This window comes from Hippopotamus amphibius, chromosome X, assembly GCF_030028045.1.
Source record: "Hippopotamus amphibius kiboko isolate mHipAmp2 chromosome X, mHipAmp2.hap2, whole genome shotgun sequence".
NCBI lineage: Eukaryota > Metazoa > Chordata > Mammalia > Artiodactyla > Hippopotamidae > Hippopotamus > Hippopotamus amphibius.
In genome coordinates this window covers 25,824,712-25,849,568 of record NC_080203.1, presented here as the reverse complement: position 1 = coordinate 25,849,568, position 24,857 = coordinate 25,824,712, and the positions used below count along the sequence as shown (strand labels likewise).

At 39.3% G+C, this 24,857-nt stretch overlaps 1 protein-coding gene across 1 annotated transcript; it reads right to left on the bottom strand.

Annotated features, from left to right (window-relative positions):
- Positions 1-16,096: 16,096 nt before the first annotated feature.
- On the bottom strand, positions 16,097-17,485 carry LOC130841391 (DDB1- and CUL4-associated factor 12-like protein 2). The gene has a single exon (XM_057717572.1). The coding sequence runs from the start codon at positions 17,483-17,485 to the stop codon at positions 16,097-16,099; it is 1,389 nt and encodes a 462-aa protein (XP_057573555.1).
- Positions 17,486-24,857: the final 7,372 nt, after the last annotated feature.

The following is a 24,857-nucleotide window of genomic DNA, read 5'->3' as shown; positions in this document are numbered from 1 at the left end:
TTTGAGGTTGTTGAGAAGAGAACTAATTTAACTGAATAAAGTGCTATGTTATTTTTTGTTGCCCTGTTGAGTATATAAATATTTTCTATATGGATTCAACTCTTATACTTTTAATAATTTATAAAATATGTCCACTTTGTACAGGCTAAATAAAGATGAACATAAAAATCAGTAAAAACATTTTATATAATTATCTCAAGTCTAAGTACAGTTACATACATAAGCATTCGTATTTTACACTAACTTCTGGCGCCTATTCACAAATGGGCTTTACAATTTTAATAATTATACAACTCATTTTAAAAATGTCAACTTATTTTTTGGGAAATATGATTCCAGGAAGATGTTGAAAGTACAACTGTCATAGAACAGTGAATGACACCTTTATTTAATAGCTAATATAAAACAAACCTAGTAGATAGTAGTTACACAATGAGGGCTATTTAATTCTGAGTTGTGGGATATGAAACAATGTTTTCAAATCACTAGGGGGAATAAGCCACTTCTACATGTCAGATGTTTGGTGATGCATTTTAGCATGATGCACAGAAATACCCAGGGAATTCCTATGTAAAGCCATAACTCAAAGCCTGGAGTAATGTCACAGTGAGTAATGATAGAAATTTGAGAGATGAGATGCTATATGAGTGTATAGAAATTTGTAAATGGATTAGTAGTGGCTGCATTACATAGAAGTGTCTTGAAGATAATCTTAATCTAAGCTAACATTTCCCAAACTTGTTGTTGAGATATTATTTAGTGCTTGAATCAAAACAAGATCCCATTTATTTCAATGCAATTACAGATAATACTCAAGGAATAAACTGATCACCTGGTAGGACCTGGTACAATGATTCATAATGTTTCATGTTATTTATTTATTTATTTATTTATTTATTTATTTATTTACTGGGCCACGCTGCTTGTGGGATCTTAGTTCCTGGACCAGGGATTGAACCCCGGCACTCAGCAGTGAGAGTGCGGAGTTCTTACCTCTAGACCACCAGGGAATTCCCCATAATGCTTTTAAATTTATAGAAATAACAAAACCAAGTGTTGCTAGTGAAAATACCACTTTTCCAATTGCCATACTAATTTGGGTTTAAAACAGATTTTTCTTCTGGGGATTCAGTCACTTCATGTTTGTCTCATATTTAAATCAACAACAACAACAACAACAAAATCCATAGCAACTACTTTCTGCAGAATGGGAGCATGCATTCATAAAGGGTCAAACTCAATGGAATGTTAGTATGTTAGTTATCTGGGTTACTTCTAATCAAAATTTTCTCAAAAACAGGCCAAGGGTATGCCAGGGTATCATTGCTATTCTCAGTACTATACATAATATGATGCTGAACAACAAATTAGGAAATTAATATGGTGACTATCGAATTTGACTGTACTAATATTACTGAAGGTGAGTGGAGATGTGTGTGACCTTCCTGGATTTTTTGGAGCAAACATGTTACTAGCACCCATAAATTAGAGTATACTGAGGAGAATCCCCTCTTCTTAATCCAATACACCAACTCTTGAAGGTAGAAAGAATGTTAACGGGACTATCTAGAACAGTGTGTATGAAAAATATCCAATTCCATTATATATGTACAGATGTTACAGTTCTCATTTATAATGAAGTGAGATGCTGCTAACCATCAAGTAAGCCAAATAAATCTCATTTTTACTCAAAAAATCAGAAAATCAATTTGTTCAAAATATACTAGGCATTTATTATGCCATGCATGTTATTGAGGAGTAAAAATTCAAAACACATGGTCCTGCAAGATGCTTAAAATATTAGAAGTATATAAGTAAATCTCTAATGACAGTAAAGTGTGATAAAATATAAAATTTTGGGATTTAGCACTTCATTCATAATTGGCTTTAAAGAGACATTTAAAACAGGAAAAAATGTTAGCCATTATAAAACATTGCAAAATTTGTAAATATAAATGGCAAATCAAAGAGATTAAAAATTTCATGGCATCCCACCTTTATATATTCCTATATATTTTCCTGATTATAAACACACCAAAAATTTTAAGGGTCTAAAATGAGACTAGATCTTTCCAGATACACAGTTTTAAGATGGCTATTTTAGAATACTTTCTGAAATATTCAGTTATTTACTAAGAGGTTAAATAGCTTCTTGTTGGTTATGTAATCTGACCTGTAATAGACTGGATAGCAAGAGGTAGTTTGTTTCATTCATTATTTAAAACAGATTTTCTAGCAGCACACTCTAACACTGAGTTTAAAATTAGTTTCAGGTGTTAAAAGTTTCTATGATGTTTTGCTCCATCAACTGCCACTGAAAGTGACATATCCTCTATTTATAACTCACTTTATTTCCCAAGACACTCCTAAGAAACTTCAGGCTAAGGTCAATTGTAAGAAACTTGTATCCTCGGGCAGAATATAATTACTAGTTATTTCTAAAATTAATTTTTTACTATAGGTATTTCCCCTCAAAATACACCAAGGATTAGCATTTAAGATGTAACTTTTTCCTTACATCTAGTTAGGAATATTAGATATTTTCAAATAAATATATTAGAGATTAAATATATTGAGAATTTTTTAAAAAGTGATAGTTCAAACTCTAATTTTCAAATTACCCAACTTGGTACCTTTTAAAGAAAAACATATGAAGAAAACAGATTTTCTATATATTTGGTATATTTCAAAACTCCCTTGCCCATACTTAAATCATCCTGATTTCTCCCCAGAATAATCATAGGTATATGTTCTGTTCCACATGTAGTGTACTCTTAATACTTAAAGATTGGGCTGGAGTGTTTGTATCAATCAATTATAAATTGAAACAAGTTTAAAAACAGCCCCTGACACCTCACACCCCATGAGGATGCCACTGTCAAAAAAACAGAAAATAACAAATGTTGAAGATATAGAGAAATCGGAACTCATATGCTTTTGGTGGGAATGTAAACTGGTATAGCCACTATGGAAAACAGAAATCAAAAACAGAATTACCGTAAGATTCAGCATTGTATTTCTAGGTATATATCCAAAATAGTTGAAAGTAGAGTCTGGAAGAGATATTTGTAAACCCATGTTCATAGCAGCATTATTCACAATAGCCAAGAGGTGAAAGCAACCCAAGTGTCCCTTAACAGGTGGATGGATAAAAAATGTGATATATACAGACAATGGAATACTATTCAGTGTTTAAAAGGAAGTTTTGACATGATACAACATGGATCAACCTTGAGGAAATTATACTAAGTGAATTAAGCTAGTTAAAAAAAGATAAATATTGTATGATTCCATTTATATAGGGTACCTAGAGTAGTCAAATTCAGAGAGAGAAAGAAGAATGGTGGTTGCCAGGGGCTGGTGGGGAGGGAGGAATGGAAAATTCTTGTTTAATGTGTGTAGAGTTTCAGTTTTGCTAGATGACAAAATCATGGAAATTAGTTGCACAACATGAATATACTTAACACTACTGAACTGTACACTTAAAAATGCGTAAGATGGTAAATTGTACATTGTGTGTGTTTTACCACAGTGGAAAAAATTTTAATTTAAAAAAAGCCCCCGATCTTTAAGACGGCAACTAAGGAAATATTTTACATTCTTATTATTTCCGGAGCCACAGTTTGCCTAGCATGATGATGCTGAAACATCTTTTTAAAAAACTGATTCAAATACCCCAAGTTTTTAAAAGGTTAAAATAGTGAGGGAAAACAAAGCATTTATTTATCATCCCTTGGGAGTATCCATAAGCCAAATACCTTTGCTTAGGTCAGTATTCACAAAGAAAGACCAGAGAAAAAGAAAGAAGAGAGCTCCTTTAGGCAAGACATATGAGAATATCGTAGAATTTGCTCTGGCCTGTGATAAATATATACGGAGCAAATCAAATTACAGGATGTCCTATTTTAAGAAATCCTATTTTATACTCAAATGAAATAGGGCTTAATTTTTCACATTCTGAAAGTATCCTTTAATATTCTTTGAAATAGGGGATTCCATTACATCACTTAGTTTTTATCTGAAGACTGAAATACTCGTCTCAGAGGTGGAGGCAGTGGCAATGTGTTGGAAACCACTATCCATTGGAAATCAATCCATAATAAAGATGACACTTCTAAAATTATAATATAAATCAATGATGGAATATATGATTCCATTTTCAAAAATGTGCTTCATGTACAAATGTCCAGGAATGCATCTATTGTGTAAAACAGGGTCTAGTTTTAGTCATATATGGCATAATTCAACAACAACAACAACAACAAAACACTCAACCTTGTATCTCTGGCTTAGTAAGGAAAGAGGAACAAAAATGAGCCATATATGAGGTGCTGGGGGATGTTATTTGATGAATTTACTAGGAGCCTAGAGGAAACTAAAGTTGCTGCCCTCTGACTGGAACATTCAAGTTTATCATTTATGTGTAACATAAAAGGGCAATTTAGATGTTAAAATTTAATCAACATGCAACATTAATGCCTTAGGTTGAAACAGAGAATGGCACAATAATCCCATTAGAAAGCGTGAATATAGCACCATTACTCTCATTGACATCATCAATGTGTTTGCTTCAGTGAACTGTACCTCCAAAAAGGAAAAACAAAAAAGTCATTTGTAAGGAAGGTATCATCAATATTTAGCTTTCTTCTTGCCCAACTGTAGAATGACCTACATTCTACAAAGGATGCAGAAACATCTAACTGAAATATAGATTTTTCTTTATTTAAAACAGGAACATTTGGTAGATTTCCCTGATCTTCTTTTGGTTAATCTGATTGCATTAGGGAAATTTAAAAGTTGATCATTACCAAATGAAAAGATGAAATATTACTTTTGAGGGGCCACTAAGTAGTGTTTAATAGTCACTAAATAAACATTCATTTGGTCATACAAGTTATTAATTACCTACTCTGTGCCAGACATACAGTAATGCATATGTATATTGAAATGCATACCTATTAAATATAGGTGGTTTTTGGAATGAAAACCAGAAGACCTAGCTTCTGAAAGAGTATACCTGTCCCAGCCTCTCCTAAGTACCATTTCTATAGTGATGATTCCCACATCTGTATCTCTAGCCCTAGCTTCTCTGAGCTTCAGAACCATATTTCTACCAACCAAACATTTGTATCTAGAAATCCCACGGGCACTTCAAATTCCACAAGGTCAAATTGTAACAGTCCTGTATGTATGTATGTATGTGCTCATACATTCCAAGAACTTGCAATGTACTATCAAACCAATATTAACTCCTTTCTCATAGATTAGGTGATCATAGGTGCATGGGTTTATCTCGGGGGTTTCTATCCTGTACCACTGATCTGTATTTCTGTTTTTGTACCAGTACCATACTGTATCGATAATAGTAGCTTTGCAGTATAGTTTGAAGTCAGGGAGACTGATTCCTCCAGCTCCATTTTTCTTTCTCAAGATTGCTTTGGAGGGAAGTATATAGCAATACAGTCCTACCTTAAGAAACAAGAAAATTATCAAATAAACAACCTAACCTTACACCTAAAATAATTAGAAAAAGAAGAACAAAGAAACCCCAAAGTGAGCAGAAGGAAAGAAATCATAAAGATCAGAGCAGAAATAAATGAAAAAGAAAGGAAGGAAGCAATAGAAAAAATTAATAAAACTAAAAGCTGGTTCTTTGAGAAGATTAACAAAATTGATAAACCATTAGCCAGACTCATCAAGAAAAAAAGGGAGAAGATGCAAATCAACAGAATTAGAAATGAAAAAGGAGAAGTAACAACGGACACCTCAGAAATACAAAAGAGCATGAGAGACTACTACAAGCAACTATATGCCAATCAATTGGATAACCTGGAAGAAATGGATACATTCTTAGAAAAATACAATCTTCCAAGACTGAACCAGGAAGAAATAGAAACCATGAACAGACCAATCACAAGTACGGAAATTGAGGCAGTGATTAAAAATCTCCCAACACACAAAAGCCCAGGACCAGATGGATTCACGGGCAAATTCTATCAAACATTTCGAGAAGAGCTAACACCTATCCTTCTCAAACTCTTCCAAAATATTGCAGAAGGCGGAACACTCCCAAACTCATTCTATGAGGCCACCATCACCCTGATACCAAAACCAGGCAAAGATGTCACAAAAAAAGAAAACTACAGACCAATATCACTGATGAATAGAGATGCAAAAATCCTCAACAAAATACTCGCTAACAGACTCCAACAGCACATTAAAAAAATCTTACACTATGATCAAGTGGGGTTTATCCCTGGGATGCAAGGATTCTTCAATATATGCAAATCAATCAACGTGATACATCATATCAACAAATGGAAGGATAAAAACCACATGATCATCTCAATAGATGCAGAAAAAGCTTTCAACAAAGTTCAACATCCATTTATGATAAAAGCTCTCCAGAAAATGGGCATAGAAGGAAATTACCTCAACATAATAAAAGCCGTATATGACAAACCAAAAGCCAACATTGTTCTAAATGGGGAAAGACTGGAAGAATTCCCTCTAAGAACAGGAACAAGACAAGGGTGTCCACTCTCACCACTATTATTCAACATAGTTTTGGAAGTGTTAGCCACAGCAATCAGAGAAGAAAAAGAAATCAAAGGAATCCAAATTGGAAAAGAAGAAGTCAAATTGTCACTCTTTGCAGATGACATGATATTATATATAGAAAACCCGAAAGACTCTACCAGAAAACTGCTAGCACTAATTGATAAATTTAGTAAAGTAGCAGGATACAAAATTAATGTCCAGAAATCTCTTGCATTCCTATACACTAACAACGGAAGAGCAGAAAGAGAAATTAAGGAAACTCTCCCATTCACCATTGCAACCAAAAGAATAAAATACCTAGGAAGAAACCTGCCTAAGGAGGCAAAAGATCTGTATGCAGAAAACTTTAAGACATTGATGAAAGAAATCAAAGACGACACAAACAGATGGAGGGACATACCATGTTCCTGGATTGGAAGAATCAACATCGTGAAAATGTCTGTACTACCCAAAGCAATTTACAGATTCAATGCAATCCTGATCAAATTACCAATGGCATTTTTCACAGAACTAGAGCAAGAAATCTTACGATTTGTATGGAAATGCAAAAGACCCCGAATAGCCAAAGCAATCTTGAGAAGGAAAAATGGAGTTGGTGGAATCAGGCTTCCTGACTTCAAACTATACTACAAGGCCATAGTGATCAAGACAGTATGGTACTGGCACAAAAATAGAAAGGAAGATCAATGGAATAGAATAGAGAACTCAGAAGTAAGCCCAAACACATATGGGCACCTTATCTTTGACAAAGGAGGCACGAGTATACAATGGAAAAAAGACAGCCTCTTCAATAAGTGGTGCTGGGAAAATTGGACAGCAACATGTAAAAGAATGAAATTAGAACACTTGCTAACACCATACACAAAAATAAACTCCAAATGGATTAAAGACCTACATGTAAGGCCAGACACTATAAAACTCCTAGAGGAAAACATAGGCAGAACACTCTACGACATCCATCAAAGCAAGATCCTTTTTGACCCACCTCCTAGAATCATGGAAATAAAATCAAGAATAAACAAATGGGACCTCATGAAACTTAAAAGGTTTTGCACAGCAAAAGAAACCATAAACAAGACTAAAAGGCAACCCTCAGAATGGGAAAAAATTGTTGCCTATGAAACAACGGACAAAGGATTAACCTCCAAAATATACAAGCAGCTCATGCAGCTTCATACCAAAAAAGCAAATAACCCAATCCACAGATGGGCGGAAGACCTAAATAGACATTTCTCCAAAGAAGACATACAGATGGCCAACAAACACGTGAAAAGATGCTCAACATCACTACTCATAAGAGAAATGCAAGTCAAAGCCACAATGAGGTATCACCTCACACCAATCAGAATGGCCATCATCACAAAGTCTGGAAACCACAAATGTTGGAGAGGGTGTGGAGAAAAGGGAACTCTCCTGCACTGTTGGTGGGACTGTAAGTTGGTACAGCCACTATGGAAAACAATTTGGAGTTTCCTTAAAAACTACAAATAGAACTACCATATGATCCAGTCATCCCACTCCTGGGCATATACCCAAAGAAAACCATAATCCCAAAAGAAACATGTACCATCATGTTTATTGCAGCACTATTTACAATAGCCAGGACATGGAAGCAACCTAAATGCCCATCAACAAATGAATGGATACAGAAGATGTGGCATATATATACAGTGGAATATTACTCAGCTATAAAAAGGGATGAGATGGAGCTTTATGTAATGAGGTGGAGAGAACTACAATCTGTCATACAGAGTGAAGTAAGTCAGAAAGAGAGGGACAAATATTGTATGCTAACTCACATATACGGAATCTAAAATGGTACTGATGAACTCAGTGACAAGAACAAGGATGCAGATACAGAGAATGGACTGGAGAACTCGAGGTATGGGAGGGGGCGGGGGGTGAAGGGGAAACTGAGACGAAGTGAGAGAGTAGCACAGACATATATATACTACCAACTGTAAAATAGTCAGTGGGATGTTGTTGTATAACAAAGGGAGTCCAACTCGAGGATAGAAGATGCCTTAGAGGACTGGGGCAGGGAGGATGGGGGGGGCTTGAGGGAGGGTGGGGGGGAGTCGAGAGAGGGAGGGAATATGGGGATATGTGTATAAAAACAGATGATTGAACTTGGTTTACCCCCCCCAAAATAAATAAATAAAATTAAAGAAAAAAAAGATTGCTTTGATTATTCTGTGTCTTTTGTGTTTCCATACAAATTATAACACGTTTTTGTCCTAATTCTGTGAAGAATGCCATTGTTAATTTGATATGGATTGCACTGAATCTGTAGATTGCTTTGGGTAGTATAGTCATTTTCACAATGTTGATTCTTCCAGTCCAAGAACATGGTATATTTCTCCATCTGTTTGTGTCATCTTTGATTTCTTTCATCAGTGTTTTACAGTTTTCTGAGTACAGGTCTTTTGCCTTCTTAGGTAGGATTATTCCTAGGTTTTTTATTCTTTTTCTTGTGATGGTAAATGGGATTGTTTCCTTAATTTCTCTTTCTGCTCTTTTGTTGTTAGTGTATAGGAATGCAAGATATTTCAGTGCATTAATTTTGTATCCTGCAACTTTACCAAATTCATTGATTAGCTCTAGTAGTTTTCTGGTAGCATCTTTAGGATTTTCTTCATATAATATCATGTCATATGCAAACAGTGACAGTTTTACTTCTTTTTCAATTTGTATTCCTTCTATTTCTTTTTCTTCTCTGATTGCTGTGACTAGAACTTCCAAAACTATGTTGAATAAGAGTGGTGAGAATATACAAAGGAGAAAAGACAGCCTCTTCAATAAGTGGTGCTGGGAAAACTTGACAGCTACATGTAAAAGAATGAAATTAGAACACTCCCTAATACCATACACAAAAATAAACTCAAAATGGATTCAAGGCCTAAATGTAAGGCCAGACACTATAAAACTCCTAGAGGAAAACATAGGAAGAACATTCTTTGACATAAACCACAGGAAGATCTTTTTTTGACCCACCTCCTAGAGTAATAAAAATAAAAACAAAAATAAACAAATGGGGTCTTCCCTGGTGTCACAGTGGTTAAGAATCTGCCTGCCAATGCAGGGGACACCAATTCGAGCCCTGGGCCGGGAAGATCCCACATGCCATGGAGCAACTAAACCTGTGCGCCACAACTACTGAGCCTGCACTCTAGAGCCCGTGAGTCACAACTATTGGGCCCATGTGCCACAACTACTGAAGCCCACATGCCTGGAGCCCATGCTCCACACAAGAGATGCCACTGCAATGAGAAACCCGTGCACCACAATGAAGAGTAGCCCCCATTCACCACAACTAGAGAAAGCCTGTGCACAACAATGAAGACCCAATGCAGCAATAAATAAATTAATTAATTAATTAATTTAAAACAAAAAAACAACCCCCCCAAAAAAAACCAAAAAACAAATGGGACCTAATGAAACTTAAAAGCTTTTGCACAGCAAAGGAAACCATAAACAAGACGAAAAGACAACCTTCAGAATGCGAGAAAATATTTGCCAATGAAGCAACTGACAAGGGATTAATCTCCAAAATATACAAACAGTTCATGTAGCTCAATATCAAAAAAACAAACAACCTAATAAAAAAATGGATGGAAGACCTACACAGACATCTGTCCAAGGAAGACATACAGATGGCCAAGAGGCACATGAAAAGCTGCTCAACATCACTAATTGTTAGAGAAATGCAAATCAAAACTACAATGAGGTATCACCTCACACTGGTTAGAATGTCCATCATCAAAAAATCTACAAACAATAAATGTTGGAGAGGGTGTGGAGAAAAGGGAACCCTCTTGCACTGTTGCTGGGAATGTAAATTGATACATCCACTGGGGAGAACAGTATGCAGATTCCTTAAAAAACTAAAAATAGAACTACCATATGACCCAGCAATCCCACTCCTGTGCATATACCCAGAGAAAACCGTAATTCAAAAAGACACATGCACCCAATGTTCATTGCGGCACTATTCACAATAGCCAGGACATGGAAACAACCTAAATGTACAGAGGAATGGATAAAAAAAAGATGTGGTACATATATACCATGGAATATTACTCAGCCATAAAAAGGAACAAAATTGGGTCATTTGTAGAGATGTGGATGAGCCTAGAGTCTGTCATACAGAGTAAAGTAAGTCAAAAAGAGAAAAAAACAAATATCGTATATTAATGCATATATGTGGAATCTAGAAAAATGGTACAGATGAACCTATTTCCAGGGCAGGAATAGAGGCGCAGACATAGAGAACAGACATGTGGACACAGTGGGGGAGGGGCGGGGGGATGAACTGGGAGATTCGGATTGACATATATACACTACCATGGGTAAAACAGATAGCTAGTGAGAACCTACTATAAAGCACAAGAAGCTCAGCTCAGTGCTCTGTGATGACCTAAATGAGTGGGATGGGGAGGGGTGGAAGGGAGGTCTAAGAGTAAGGGGATATATGTATACATATAGCTGATTCCCTTCATTGTACAACAGAAACTGACACAACATTGTAAAGCAATTATACTCTGATTAAAAACAACAACATTAACTCTTCCCCCTCTTATTCTACTTTCCAGACACGGCTCAAGTATTGCCTCTTCTAGGGGCTCTCCATGACCTTTCTAGCAGAATTGTTATTCTCTCCATATTCTCGTTATACATAGTATATACCCTTAACACTGTATTAACCTTTTCTTATCACTAGTGAATTTTTATAATTAATTAATTAGGTGTCTTTCTCCTCTGCTACATCATAAACCTTTACGGCAGATGTCCTGTTTCATTGTTGCTGTCTCATTTTTGTGTCTGAATGGGTTGATTTTAAAACACTCCAATAAAATAGTGTTTTTACAAGGAAATTCTGTAGGTCTGACTGAGACTGAAGGGTCATGGCAACTTCCTGTAATCACACTGCCCTTTCCATGATGCTGCACTCCAATGCTAGGTGTTCCTGGGTTTGGAGCAGCCCAGTAGTGGGAAAAACTTTTAGGCAGTCCTTTCAGCAGCTCTTAAAATAACACCCCTTAAAGCAAACACCTATGGCCTATGCAGCCTTTCTTTCACCTTAGCACATGTCGTTCTCACTGAACTGCATCCCTGAGCAGCTCATAGAGTGATATGTTTAATGTAGCTGGGTTACCCAAGACTTGTAGAGATTAGGAAGCTGTCAGTAAAACATCTGGGAGGGCTTTGTGAATTGCTTTCTAAATCACTCTAAATTAACAATTAATGGAAAATTTTTGACAACTTGTTCAACACGGAGTACAGTCGGGTGAAAATCAACCTCTGGAGAATTCAATCTTGTTTATCATTAATGCTAGAGTATATTTAACAGATGAATTTTTTCCAGAGTAGTCATCTCAGTTTATTTCAATGGATATTCTTGATTAGTAAATTCTTTCTCCCCACTTTAAAGACAGTTTAGAAATTGTCTCATCCAGAGAATAAAGGGGAGGAATAAGCTTGAGGAGGAATATGTGAATATGTAGTTAGGAATAAATGGAATTAATCTTTTTTATGCATTGTTATAAGTAACTAACGTTTTTCAGGCAACAGTGATAGGTAATTTGTAGAGACGTATTCCATTGTTTATTTTAAGTGAACTATATGTATCGGTTTCTTGAAATGCTGGCATGGTTACTTTTTCAATTACAATTACTTTTTCAATTATTTCACACTCATGGGTTACACAATTAATTATACTTCTGTATAGCACTTTGACCCAGAACTAGGAAATATTTCAAAATAATTAAACTTCTACTAACATAAATATGTACAGAGTTAGGCTATCTAGTTTCTTAAAAGGCTAGCCATGTAATTTGGCATCAAGGAGATATACCCTAAATTATGAGAAAGTTAAGAGTGAGTCAGTGATGAAGTTAAGGGCTAAGCCAGAGAACAAATCAGGGTAGACATGTTCCTTCTATTTCTTTAAAATACCACCTCACGTAGAAAGCATTATTTCCTCTGAAAATGTTTTCCCACTGTCCCAAAATGATGACAAAGTACCATAAAAATACCCTATAACCTACAAGAAGACAGGCAGTGAATACGTCAGTGAAGTTTTTGGGTAATGTTTAAAGAAGTTTTTAGCAAATACACACACACACACACACACACACAAACACACAGTAAAAAGAGAAACTGCCTACAGAAAAGATCTTTCAAACTAATTTTGTAAAAAACAAAATATTTTAAAGGAATCAAATCTAAGTATTTGCAGGTGGAAATACTAAATCCAGTGCCATCTAAAATGTAGACATTTTCCTTTATCTTCTGGTATTGCATATGGAAAGTTTATGAATGGATAAGCACCATGGCCTGACCTAGAAATGAATTAGGGCAAATTTTATGGTAAAAAGGCAGGAAAACAACAAGATTCCATACTATTTAAAAGTAAAATTTTATTTATTTATGTATTTATGCATTTACTTATTTTTTTATAACCTTGAAGTTTAGGTCTCCAGAGGCAAATACTCAGTAAATATTTACTGATTGCTTATGATTTGCTAGGCATTAGTGGAGAAGTGTGAGAATATAAAGATGACATATATTCTCTGCTCTTAAGACATTTACGGCTGAGCTGGAGACACATACAAGCACACAAATACATTTTACTGCTATATAGCAACAACTATATAAACCTGGTAAAATAATCTCTATAAACAAAAACTGCTTTTTTTCGCTTGTATTTAACTCCCTTTTAGTACCACTCATTATACTACTCAGTTGGTTCAGATTTGCAGTTAAGCAGCATGTAGTGGACACCAAGGCAGTATCTGAGTGCCAAAACATTTAAGGAAAAACAGACATGCCACAATACTAATGCAAAGTCAGCACAACCTGGCCAGTTGTGAGGAAGGGCCAGTCTCCCTTCTCACTTCCAATACTCTCACATATGGAGAAGTACAACCTGTTTTCCTAACAATCCATGCTTTGTATTTGTCTAAGCTCCAAAGTAGTGATACTTTTCTTCAACCTAATCCCATTTACTTTTATTCTCTGGCCCATCTTCGTGAAATAAACTTCCTGTGTCCTTGATAATTGTATATTATTATATTGAGGGTCATAACATCACTACTTTTTCTTTATTAACTATCATTTTTTATTTTTATTTTTATTTTATTTTTTTGGGGGTACACCAGGTTCAATCATCTGTTTTTATACACATATCCCCGTATTCCCTCCCTTCCTTGACTCCCCCCCTCGAGTCCCCCCCACCCTCCCCGCCCCGGTCCTCTAAGGCATCTTCCATCCTCGAGTTGGACTCCCTTTGTTATACAACAACTTCCCACTGACTATTTTACAGTTGGTAGTATATATATGTCTGTGCTACTCTCTCGCTTCGTCTCAGTTTCCCCTTCACCCCCCGCCCCCTCCCATACCTCGAGTTCTTCACTCCATTCTCTGTATCTGCATCCTTGTTCTTGTCACTGAGTTCATCAGTACCATTTTTAGATTCCGTATATGTGAGTTAGCATACAATATTTGTCTTTCTCTTTCTGACTTACTTCACTCTGTATGACAGACTCTAGGTCTATCCACCTCATGACATATAGCTCCATCTCATCCCTTTTTATAGCTGAGTAATATTCCATTGTATATATATGCCACATCTTCTGTATCCATTCATTTGTTGATGGGCATTTAGGTTGCTTCCATGTCCTGGCTATTGTAAATAGTGCTGCAATAAACATTATGGTACAAGTTTCTTTTAGGATTATGGTTTTCTTTGGGTATATGCCCAGGAGTGGGATTACTGGATCATATGGTAGTTCTATTTGTAGTTTTTTAAGGAACCTCCAAATTGTTTTCCATAGTGGCTGTACCAACTTACAGTCCCACCAACAGTGCAGGAGAGTTCCCTTTTCTCCACACCCTCTCCAACATTTGTGGTTTCCAGACTTTGTGATGATGGCCATTCTGATTGGTGTGAGGTGATCCCTCATTGTGGCTTTGACTTGCATTTCTCTGATGAGTAGTGATGTTGAGCATCTTTTGATGTGTGTGTTGGCCATCTGTATGTCTTCTTTGGAGAAATGTCTATTTAGGTCTTCCGCCCATCTGTGGATTGGGTTATTTGCTTTTTTGGTATGAAGCTGCATGAGCTGCTTGTATATTTTGGAGGTTAATCCTTTGTCCGTTGTTTCATAGGCAATTATTTTTTCCCATTCTGAGGGTTGCCTTTTAGTCTTGTTTATGGTTTCTTTTGCTGTGCAACAGCTTTTAAGTTTCATGAGGTCCCATTTGTTTATTCTTGATTTTATTTCCATGATTCTAGGAGGTGGGTAACATCACTACTTTTTAACAATATATTTATTCTACTTTAGGTAAGAATCTTTGAAATTGACAAAATAAAATCAGTAAATTGGACTTTACAAATCAAGAATCTTTTTCAGGAGTCAGGACCATGTTCATTTTCCTTCTTTGCAGTTTTCTTTGACTTTAACTGTTAAGCAGAATTAGAAAATTTAAAGTATGTTCAAATATAATATTTGGTATTGAAAACAGCAATAGCAAAAATATCCAGTCTCTACCCTGGATCAGTATACATTCTGCAGCCTGCAATGCATTCTACATTTTCACACTTGGGATCCCTGTTTTGAATGATGGCACTGAAACTCTGTGCAAGTTCCTTGAACAACAAACATTCAAATATACTCACAAGTCTTAATAGTACTAAGGCAAGAATTGAAAAAATACATTCATTTATCTATTTAACAATAGGTCAGGAAAGCTTAAATAAGGGTTTAAGGAGAAAAAGATTGATTAGGTTTTCATATTAATTCTGAACATTCAATCAGCAGAACCCTTGCATTCCTGAAGTGTTCTAACCAATTGAGATTTTGGTACAAAAAACAAGATTGTGTAACAACTTTTTTTTCAAAGTGAATGAAGTTTTTAAAAAGCATGTTTAGCACCAACAACTTACAAACTACAAACATGAAGATTACAATTTGCAAATGGAATGCTTCCAAAAGCTGGTAATCTAGAACTTGCAATGTATCTTTCTGCTGGAACAATGCTATAAACCTACAGCTAGCTTTCCAGAACAGATGTATAAACTCTGTTTTAAAAAACATTAATATACCATCTATCTGCAATGAAAAATAACCAAAACAGTATCATCATAATACTCACAACAAGAAAATAATAAAAGAAAAATATACATAATTGTAAAACCATGACTGCCTGGCATTCAAGACAGCAAATATGTAAATGACTCAAAGAGTGAACAGAACTAAGAATTACTCAAAAATTTTTATATAATTCAAAACGGTATGTTGGACAGGTGTAGAAAAGTATTAAAGCAAAGTTTTGACTTAATTGTGAAGGACACCTCACTCTCTAGCTCTCCCTCTCTCTCTCTCTCTCTCTGCTTAATTCACTAAGCAGAGGTAAATTGGGCCCTTTCCACCTGGACGATAAAAGCCACACAGTAAAAGCACAAACACAGAGGAGGAAAACGAGAGGGGGCTGGAAGGTAAATCTGGGCACTTTGAGGACACGGCGGCCATCCTTAGCACCAGAGGCCTGCATAGTTCCCATGGAGGCCAGAAGGGAGAGGCCCCCCAGCGACGAAGAGCTTCATCTCGGGCCAGTTGTAGCAGTGGGTGTAGAGCGCGTTGGGGAACTCGCCCACGCCACCGAAGTAGTTCACCCACAGGTCATCGTGGTTGAGCCAGCCTCTGCCACAGGTGAGCCTGAGCTTCCTCCCTGCAGGCCCCGGAGAGGAGTAAGCGCTGGCCGAAGCCCCCTCCTCCAGTAACTTCTGTGCGCGGATGTCATAGAAGAGCAGGGAGCCGTGGCCCGTGCCCACTGTGACGATGTGCTGGTAGAAGCTCAGGGAACGCACACCCGTGCCACCCTCTCGGGAGCACAGGGGCCGGATGTTCTGGTGACCCTGCCGCGGATCCAGGAAGGAGACATGGGACTGGGAGCCCACCGCATACAGGGACAACTCATCGCAGTAGGTCAGGCACACGTTCTCTCGGCAGTAGGGCAGCCTGATGGACAGCAGCCTGGACAGGGTGCTCCGGGCTTTCCACAGGTGGAAGTAGCCGTCCAGGGACACGGCTCCCAGCTCCTGGTTCTTGCCGCTGAAGGCCAGGGCCCGCACCTTGCGGTTACTGGGGTTGGTGCTGGCCCTGGGGATGCTCTCCATGTCCCTGGGACGGATGTGGGCGTACACGGGGAGCCCCGCGTCGCTGTGCCAGGCGACGCTGCGGTGGCACACTTCGGGGTCCATCCTCCAGAGCGCCACCGTGCCGTCGCGGGAGCCGCTCACGGCCACCGTGTCGCTCATCCAGGCGATGGCGAAGATCCAGTCCCTGTGGCCGTGGCGGTCGCCCAGGCACACGGGGTCCATCGTGGGCAGCTGGTAGACAGCCAGGCTGTTGGGGTTCTCGCCCCCGGTGGCCAGGAGCGTCTTGGACGGATTCAGCTGGATGGCGTGGATGCCGCAGCTCGGCTGGGCGCGGGCCGCCGCGGACCCGCGGTCCCGCATCAGGGGGATGCGCGTGATCTGGCCCGACCGCACGTCCAGCACGAAGAGCGTGTTGCACTTGGTGCCGCACACCACCTGCCTGGCGTTCAGCCACTGCGACGCGAACACCTTGTTGAGGGTGCCCAGCGCCAGCTCGCGCTCCCTCAGCAGCTCGGGCAGCTTCTGCACCGCGTAGCCGCGCAGCTCGCCCTCGAAGTCCGGGAGCCCGGCGCGGCCCCGCGCGCCCACCTCGCGGCCCTTCAGGTAGTGCAGCAGCGAGCGCCGCGCCGCCGGCCGCTTGGGCTGCTGGGGCGGCAGCGGCCCGTCCCCCTGCGACGACGAGCCCTGCGACGACGAGCCCGCCGCGGCCGCCTCCCGCGCGGGCGCTTTCCGCTTCCTGCTACCTGTTTGCTGCGGGGCCATGGTGGGCGGCGGGCGAGTAGTGGCGGCGGCGGGGACAGCGGCTGCGGCTGAGGACCGGGGCGGCCGCGGGGCGCGGAGCCGACCGAGTCCGGGGCGCGGCGGCGGCGACGGAGGCGAGGGCGGCCCCGGCGAGGAGAGGCGGCCGAGGACGGGATGGGAGCGGAGCGCGGACGCCTAGGGCGGCGGCGGCGCGGCGGGAGTGAAGTCCGTGTGGGACGAGGACCACGCGGGGGCCGAGTGTGAGGGGCGGAGGCGGCAGGAGGAGCCGGCTGGGAGCTGGTGGGAGGGAGGGCACGCCGGCTGCGGGGATGGATGCGTTGGGCCTGCTATATGCTGAGGGCCTCGCTCCAGGACCCTGACCTGGATCCTCACTAAGTGACATGGGACATTTTGCCACTCTTAGGATAGCAGCCAACCAGCCCCTCTGCTGGAACCTAAACAGTTTCAACCAGATGGTTTGAAACTGTTTCAGTTTTTCTCCTCAGATTGCAGTCTCTGAGCTCCAGCACTGCAGTGGCCTGAAGGATGCCTTCCAAACGCAGATCCCCAGGGCCCCACACTTTGGCCAGGGAAATGTCTGGGACACCTTGGTCAGGTACAACTTTGAGAAGGTGGCAGGCTGAGCTGACATGGGAGAAGCAGTGTTGCTTGCAGGTGTTGGCTTCCATTGTAACTCAGAGCCCTAAGGTGGAGAGGAAGAGCAAGGGGAAGGACAGCTCCCTCCCTACTCCTAGGTGCTGTCCTGGAGGCTCAGGTGCTTGGGCATAATCTCCCTGGGCTTTGTAGAGAAGTCCTGAGGGATGGGCAAGATTTTCACAAGCAGACATAGAGATAAAGAACTATCCAGAAGGAGGCAACCATAAGGACAAATGATGAGCAAGTGTAAGTGTTCAGAGCGAGGGCTTAGTCACAGAAAGTGGGTGTTTCATACTTTGCTCTGCTGTGTCAAAGCAGCCAGTCTAGTGGCAGGTACCCAGGCATGCTCAGTTACACAGTGACAACCTGGCGCTGTGAGGCTGGTGGTTGATACCTATTCTACACACACATCCCTCCTCCTAACAAAAATATACGTGATGTTTGGCAGGTGGATGCATGGGGAAATGCATTTTCTTTTCTGACCAATCAGGGAAGCCCATGGGAGCTGCTTTTTTGCTGCTTTCTTCTCCCTTCCGCTGCCCTGTTTGCTGATTTTTCTCCCTGTTTCCCTCACCCTCTTTGCAATGTCACCTCAAATGCACAAATTCCAAGTACAAACCATGGGTCCTTTCCACCACTCTAGTACAGGTGCTGCATTCCAGTGTTCCCAACACTCCCCCGCATGATTCTTCCCCATATCATTTTTCTCATAGCAACAGAAGACCGTTGCAGAGCTGGTGGTGAAGAAAATGAAATTAGGGACAGCTTCATGGAGACAGCTGCATTTTGTTTCCACAGGTTGGGGTGGGGGGCATGGATATTTCAGAAAGAGATAACGGTGTGTGAAATGGCACATACAGTGTAGAGAAGTGGTTCACAAACTATAGTGTACATTAAAATGACAGGGGCAGATTAATAAATATACATGTACCTTGGCTGTATCTCTAAAGATGTGATTCAGATGGTCGTGGACCACTCCTTGAGAAGCACTGGTCTAGGCTCTTCTCACCGAGGGCAGGGCAGGGTGTGTTGCAGGTGGGAGAGTAACATCTTTGGTGTATGCCAGAGCCTGCCGGCAAAATCGATCAGGTCCTTAGGCAAACACGACGCGGCTAAGAAAGAAAGAAAGACAGACACACAAAAGATGGGGTCGAGAGGATCAGAAGCTCATAGGCAACTGACAAACTTCTTTATTTTACAGTGGCTTTTCATACAGATTAAAGAAGGGGAGTCATTGACAGCAAGGCTAAAAGAAAAATGATTCTTTCTTTAGGTAACAGTATGTTTTTCCCATAACCATTTACCGTAGTGAGCACAAGACCTCCTGCTGATTGTTTCTAGATGTACTAGCGAGATCACAGACCTGTGGGCGCACATAGTGCAGCCCAGGGGATCATATGCCTTTGTTCAAGCACTTACTCAAAGGTCAGGGGTGGCGGGACAGAGAACTATGCTTGCCTAGGCAAGCCCTTACAGTAAGGCAGCTCCCAGGGCTATGTCCTGGAGACCAGGGCCCTTGTTGGGGGCAACTACAGAAACCAGGACCCCTGTTCAGGGCAGCTCCCCGCAGGTGTACTTCAGGGTTACCCTGAAAATGGACCCCTATCCAGGCAAATACTGTGAAAGCCTTAGCAATTAAAGAGGCTATGATCAGCTTGATTGAAGCCAAAGCAGCATGGTCTAGGCAGAGAAACAAAGACCCAGCGCAGCCAGAAAGAAAGAAAGAAAGGAAGGAAGAAAGGAGGGAGGGAGGGAAGAAAGAATGAATAAAAGGAAGAAAGTGAGAGAAAGAAAGAAAGATAATACCACTTAAAATCATGCAAATAAAATGAAATATTTACATAAACTTACCAAAATATTTACAGGATACCATATGGTAAAAAGACAAACTACTAATGCATGATATCAGTTAAGATCTAGGTACATGGTATGTTCATATATTTGAAGGTGCAACATAAGAAAGATGTCAGTACTCCAGAAATTGATCTGTAGTTTTAATGCAATTTCTATCAACTTCTCAGCAAGGTATTTTCGGGGACATAAACAAGCTTGTTCTAAAATTTATATGGAAAAGCACAGTCCCTAGAATAGCTAAATCAATCTTGAATAAAGAGCAAAGAGGGAGGAATCACTCTACGTAGCTACAGTAATCAAGATAATATGATATTAGAAGGGCGATAGATACATTAGCCAACAGAGCAGAATAAAGAACCCAGAAACAAACCCACCAAATATGTCTAGCTGATTTTTGAAACAGATACAAAGACAATTCAGTAGAGGAAGGACGACTTTTTCAACAAATGATGCTGGAGAAATTGGATATCTATAGGTAAAAAATGAACCTTGACCTAAATCTCACTCCTTATACAACAATTTTCTTAAAATGAATCATGTACTTAAATTTAAAAGGTAAAATTATAAAAACTTTTAGAAAAGATAGAAGAAAATCTTTGAGATCTAGGGCTAAGCAAAGAATCTTTAGAATTGACATCAAAAGCACAATTCATAAAAGGAAAAATTAATAAATTAACTTCATCAAAATTACAAGGTTTCACTCTGTGAAAGCCCCTGTTAAGAGGAGTAAAAGGAAAATGGCAGATTGGGAGCAAACATTTGAAAACTGCATACGCAGCAAAGGACTAGTACCTTGAATGTATAAAGAACACTCAAAACTCAACAGTAAAGTAAGCATTCAATCAGAAAATGGGCAAAAGACATGACTAGACATTTAAGTGAAGACAATATACAGATAGCAAGTAAATACTTAAAAAGATGTTCAACAATATTGGTATCAGGAAAATGCAAATTAAAATCACAAGGAGATATTACTACACACCTATCAGAATGGCTAAAATAAAAAATAATGACAACACCAATTTATGGCCAGTATGGGGTGAAATTGAATCACTCATATATTGCTTGTGGGAATGTAAAATGGTGCAGCCACTTGGAAACATAATTTGGCAGTTTCTTACAAAAGTAAACATGTGCGTACCATATTACCAAGAAACTGTACCCCCACATTTATCCTAGAGAAATGAAAACATATATTCACACAAAATCCTGCACATGGCTGTTCACAGCAGCTCTATTTGTAATAGACAAAGTCTGGAAACAGGGACTGCCCTGGTGGCACAGTGGTTAAGATGCCGCACTCCCCGTGCAGAGGGCCTGGGTTTGATCCCTGGTCAGGGAACTAGATCCCACATGCATGTCACAACTAAGGAGCCTGAGTGCTGCAACTAAGGAGCCTTTGAGCCACAACTAAGGAGTCCTTGAGCCGCAATTAAGGAGCCCACCTGCTATAACTAGGACCCAACACAACCAAATAAATAAATAAATATTAAAAAACAAGGTCTGGAAACAATATGGATGTCCTTCATCAGATGGATGGTTAGACAAACTGTATTATATCCGTATCATGGATGAAGACTCAGCAATACAAAAGGAACATGCTACTGACACGTACTCCAACTTGGATGAATCTTGAGGGAATTATGTTGAATGAAGAAAATCAATATCAAAAGGTTAAAAACTGTATGTTTCCATTTATATAACATTTTTGAAATGGTCAATTTATAGAAATAGACAAATTAGTTGCCAGGGGTTAAACAGAGGTGTGGGAGTTGGGAGGGAAGTGGCTGTGGCTATAAAAGGGCAACAGTAGGTATCACTGTAGTGATGGAAATGTTCTAAATCATCACTGTATTAATGCCAATATCTGGTCCTGATATTTTACTATAATTTCTCATTGGAAGAAACTAGATAAAATGTGCACCGAATCTCTCTGTGCTATTTCTTACCATTGCATGTGAATCTACAATTATCTCAAAATAAAAATGTAAAAATCATTAAGAAAGAAATCATGGAACATATAAAGACAATGAAAATTTATCAAGATAGAAAATTTTAAAATGAAGAAACTATAAGCAATAGATCTAACACTAACACATTGGACTCTATGCCTCTAATTGTGCAGCCTTGCCTCTTGACTTGACAGAGGCCATTAGAACATTTGAGGGTTAGGGCAGGGAAAAACATAGTGAGGTGCCACTCTCTCTCCTTGGCATCCCTCACTCCACTGTACACAACTGTCAGGTAGAAAGAGAACTGAGCAGAAAGAGCACATATAGTGTCTCAGCCACCCCATAAATGCACCTAAGGAGGCTGCAACTTAATAACCTCAGTGAGGTCCTGGAATCAGGATTCTTTAGGCAGAACTGTGCAGGTTAGATGATTGAGGTTAATATACAGTAAGTCCCCTCCACACGAATGTGTTTCATTCCAAGAGTGCATTCGTAAATCCAATTTGTTGGTGAGTCCAGCAAAGTTAGCCTAAGTATCCAACTAACAAAATTGGCTATACAGTACTATACCGTAATAGGGTTATAGTACTTTTCACACAAATAATACATAAAAAATAAGCACAAAAAATAAAACATTTTAACTTTTGCAGTACAGTACCTTGAAAAGTACAGTAGTACAATACAACAACTGGCATACAGGGGCTGGCATCGAGTGAACAGACTGGAGGAGGGAGAGGAGGTGGGAGATGGTAGAGCTGAAGTATTGTTAGCAATAGGAGACGAAGGGCAAGCTGCAATTTCATTCACGTCTGACATTGATGGAATGCACGTTCGCATCTTTGAAAATTTGCAACTTGAAGGTTCGTATGGAGGGGACTTACTGTACTTGCCAGCTGCCTCTTTAGCAGGTCCAAATGTTTAAAAGAGTGCCTTCACATTCTCACAGAACTTCCAAGAGTAGGCTGAGGACTCCACAAAGAAAAAAAAATCGAAGAAGGCACCCTTGATTTTTGTTTGTTTATTTAAATATAATATACACAAAATACTATACCCATATATTTTATGCTTTCTTGAGAAGACATAAAAGAGATTTAATGAATTAATGCAATGCAGATGTATACTAGGATTCAAACATGAGGTACCTGGAGTATGTTTGTGTATGGTGGGGAAAGGGATATGATATGGAGGAAGGAGAGAGAAAGAGATAAGGATGAGGCAAGCAAAAAGGAGAGACATATAAATACCCCCCAAACTCAGCACATATGATATGATTACAAGTTTACCTTTATTTAAAATTTTATATATGTATGTATAAACCTAATTTTTAAATAACAGACAAATTCAGTGTTTAATATTTTCTTTGGTACCTCAGTGGATAGTCTTGTACTCACTGCTTTGGAGATGTCGTCTAGTGGACTATTATTTAATAAGACAGGTAAGTGCTAAGTGCTTTACATAAATTATTTCATTTAATACCTATCACAACAACTGGAGCCCTTGATTATTTCTCCCACTGAATGTATTAGGAATAGATATACAGCAAATTTAAGACATCTGAGCAAATTCATACAGCTAGTAAGTGAAAAAGCCTGGATTGAAATGTATCTTGGCTTGCTTCCCAAGACCATGCATAGGCTATAGTATGTATTCTGTATTGAACTTTTGCTTATAAAAACAAGTGATATAGTGAGGTTTTGTTTTTATTTATTTGAAGATTAAAAAATACTGTTTTTGTTTTTAAGGGAGAACATAGGAATAAAATGCTAAATGTACAACTCAGCCAAAAAACTTGAATCAACTATTGAGACCTGTAAAGATAAAGTTAAAATATATTGAGTTCTTATCCAAGTGTGTGGTTCCCCTTGCTGAGAGTTTTCTCCAACATGTCAAATCAGTCTCGGTCATTTCAAAAATGTAAAAGACAGCATAATGCACAGTTTCAAATATGTAAGAAGCAAAAGGAAATATGTAATATTTCAGTATTATTTTCCTTATGTAGCAGTCTCCCCTTACGCACAGGAGATACATTCCAAGAGCCCCAGTGGATGCCTGAAACTGCAGATCGTACCAAACGCTATATATACTATGTTTTCCTGTACATACACATCTATAATAAAGTTTAATTTATAAATTAGGCACAGTAAAAGAATTCCAAATTGCCAGCATCACTGCTCTTGCACTTTGGGGCCATTATTAAGTAAAATAAGGGTTACTTGAACACAAGCAGTGCAGTACCGTGACAGTTGATCTGATAACCTAGATGGCTACTAAGTGACTAACAGATGGGATAACTGGACAAAGGGATGATTCATGTCCCAGGCAGGACAGGGCTGGATAGCACAGGATTTCATTATGCTACTCAGGATGGCATGCAATTTAAAATTTATGAATTGTTTATTTCTGGAATTTTCCATTTAATATTTTTGGACCACAGTTGACCATGGGTAACTGAAATTGTGGAAAGCGAAAGAGTGGGTAAGGGAGTACTACTGTACTTTCCCTAATTACCACCTCATAGAATTATAGGGCCATACACATCAGCAGAGGGACCATTCCTTTCATTCCTGGTTAATGTTCCCTTAATTATCCTGAAGACAGGAGAAGGAAATGGTGCATGGCACCTGCCTTCCTACAGCACCTTTAATGGAAACTTGCTTCACCCATAGCTTTTGTTCTAGAAGGCTTTTGCTGATCCTGCTTTATATCATATGACCCTGTACTCCTGGTCTCAGATGATTGGACCAATTGAAGGTACAATGATGAAGATAAGTTGATCCATAGAAAGACGGGTATTATAGATCGAAGAATGAGATGGGACAATGAGATTCTCAGTTTCAATAATTTTCTGTAATGAATACCAACTACCAATGAACTTAATAAGCCTTTACTATAGCTAGTCTAGAATGGAATTTTGAAAGCCCTTATTTGTG

Coding starts and splice junctions, on each gene's coding strand:
- LOC130841391 (XM_057717572.1), bottom strand. CDS start 17,485: ATGGCCCCGCAGCAAACAGGTAGCAGGAAGCGGAAAGCGCCCGCGCGG.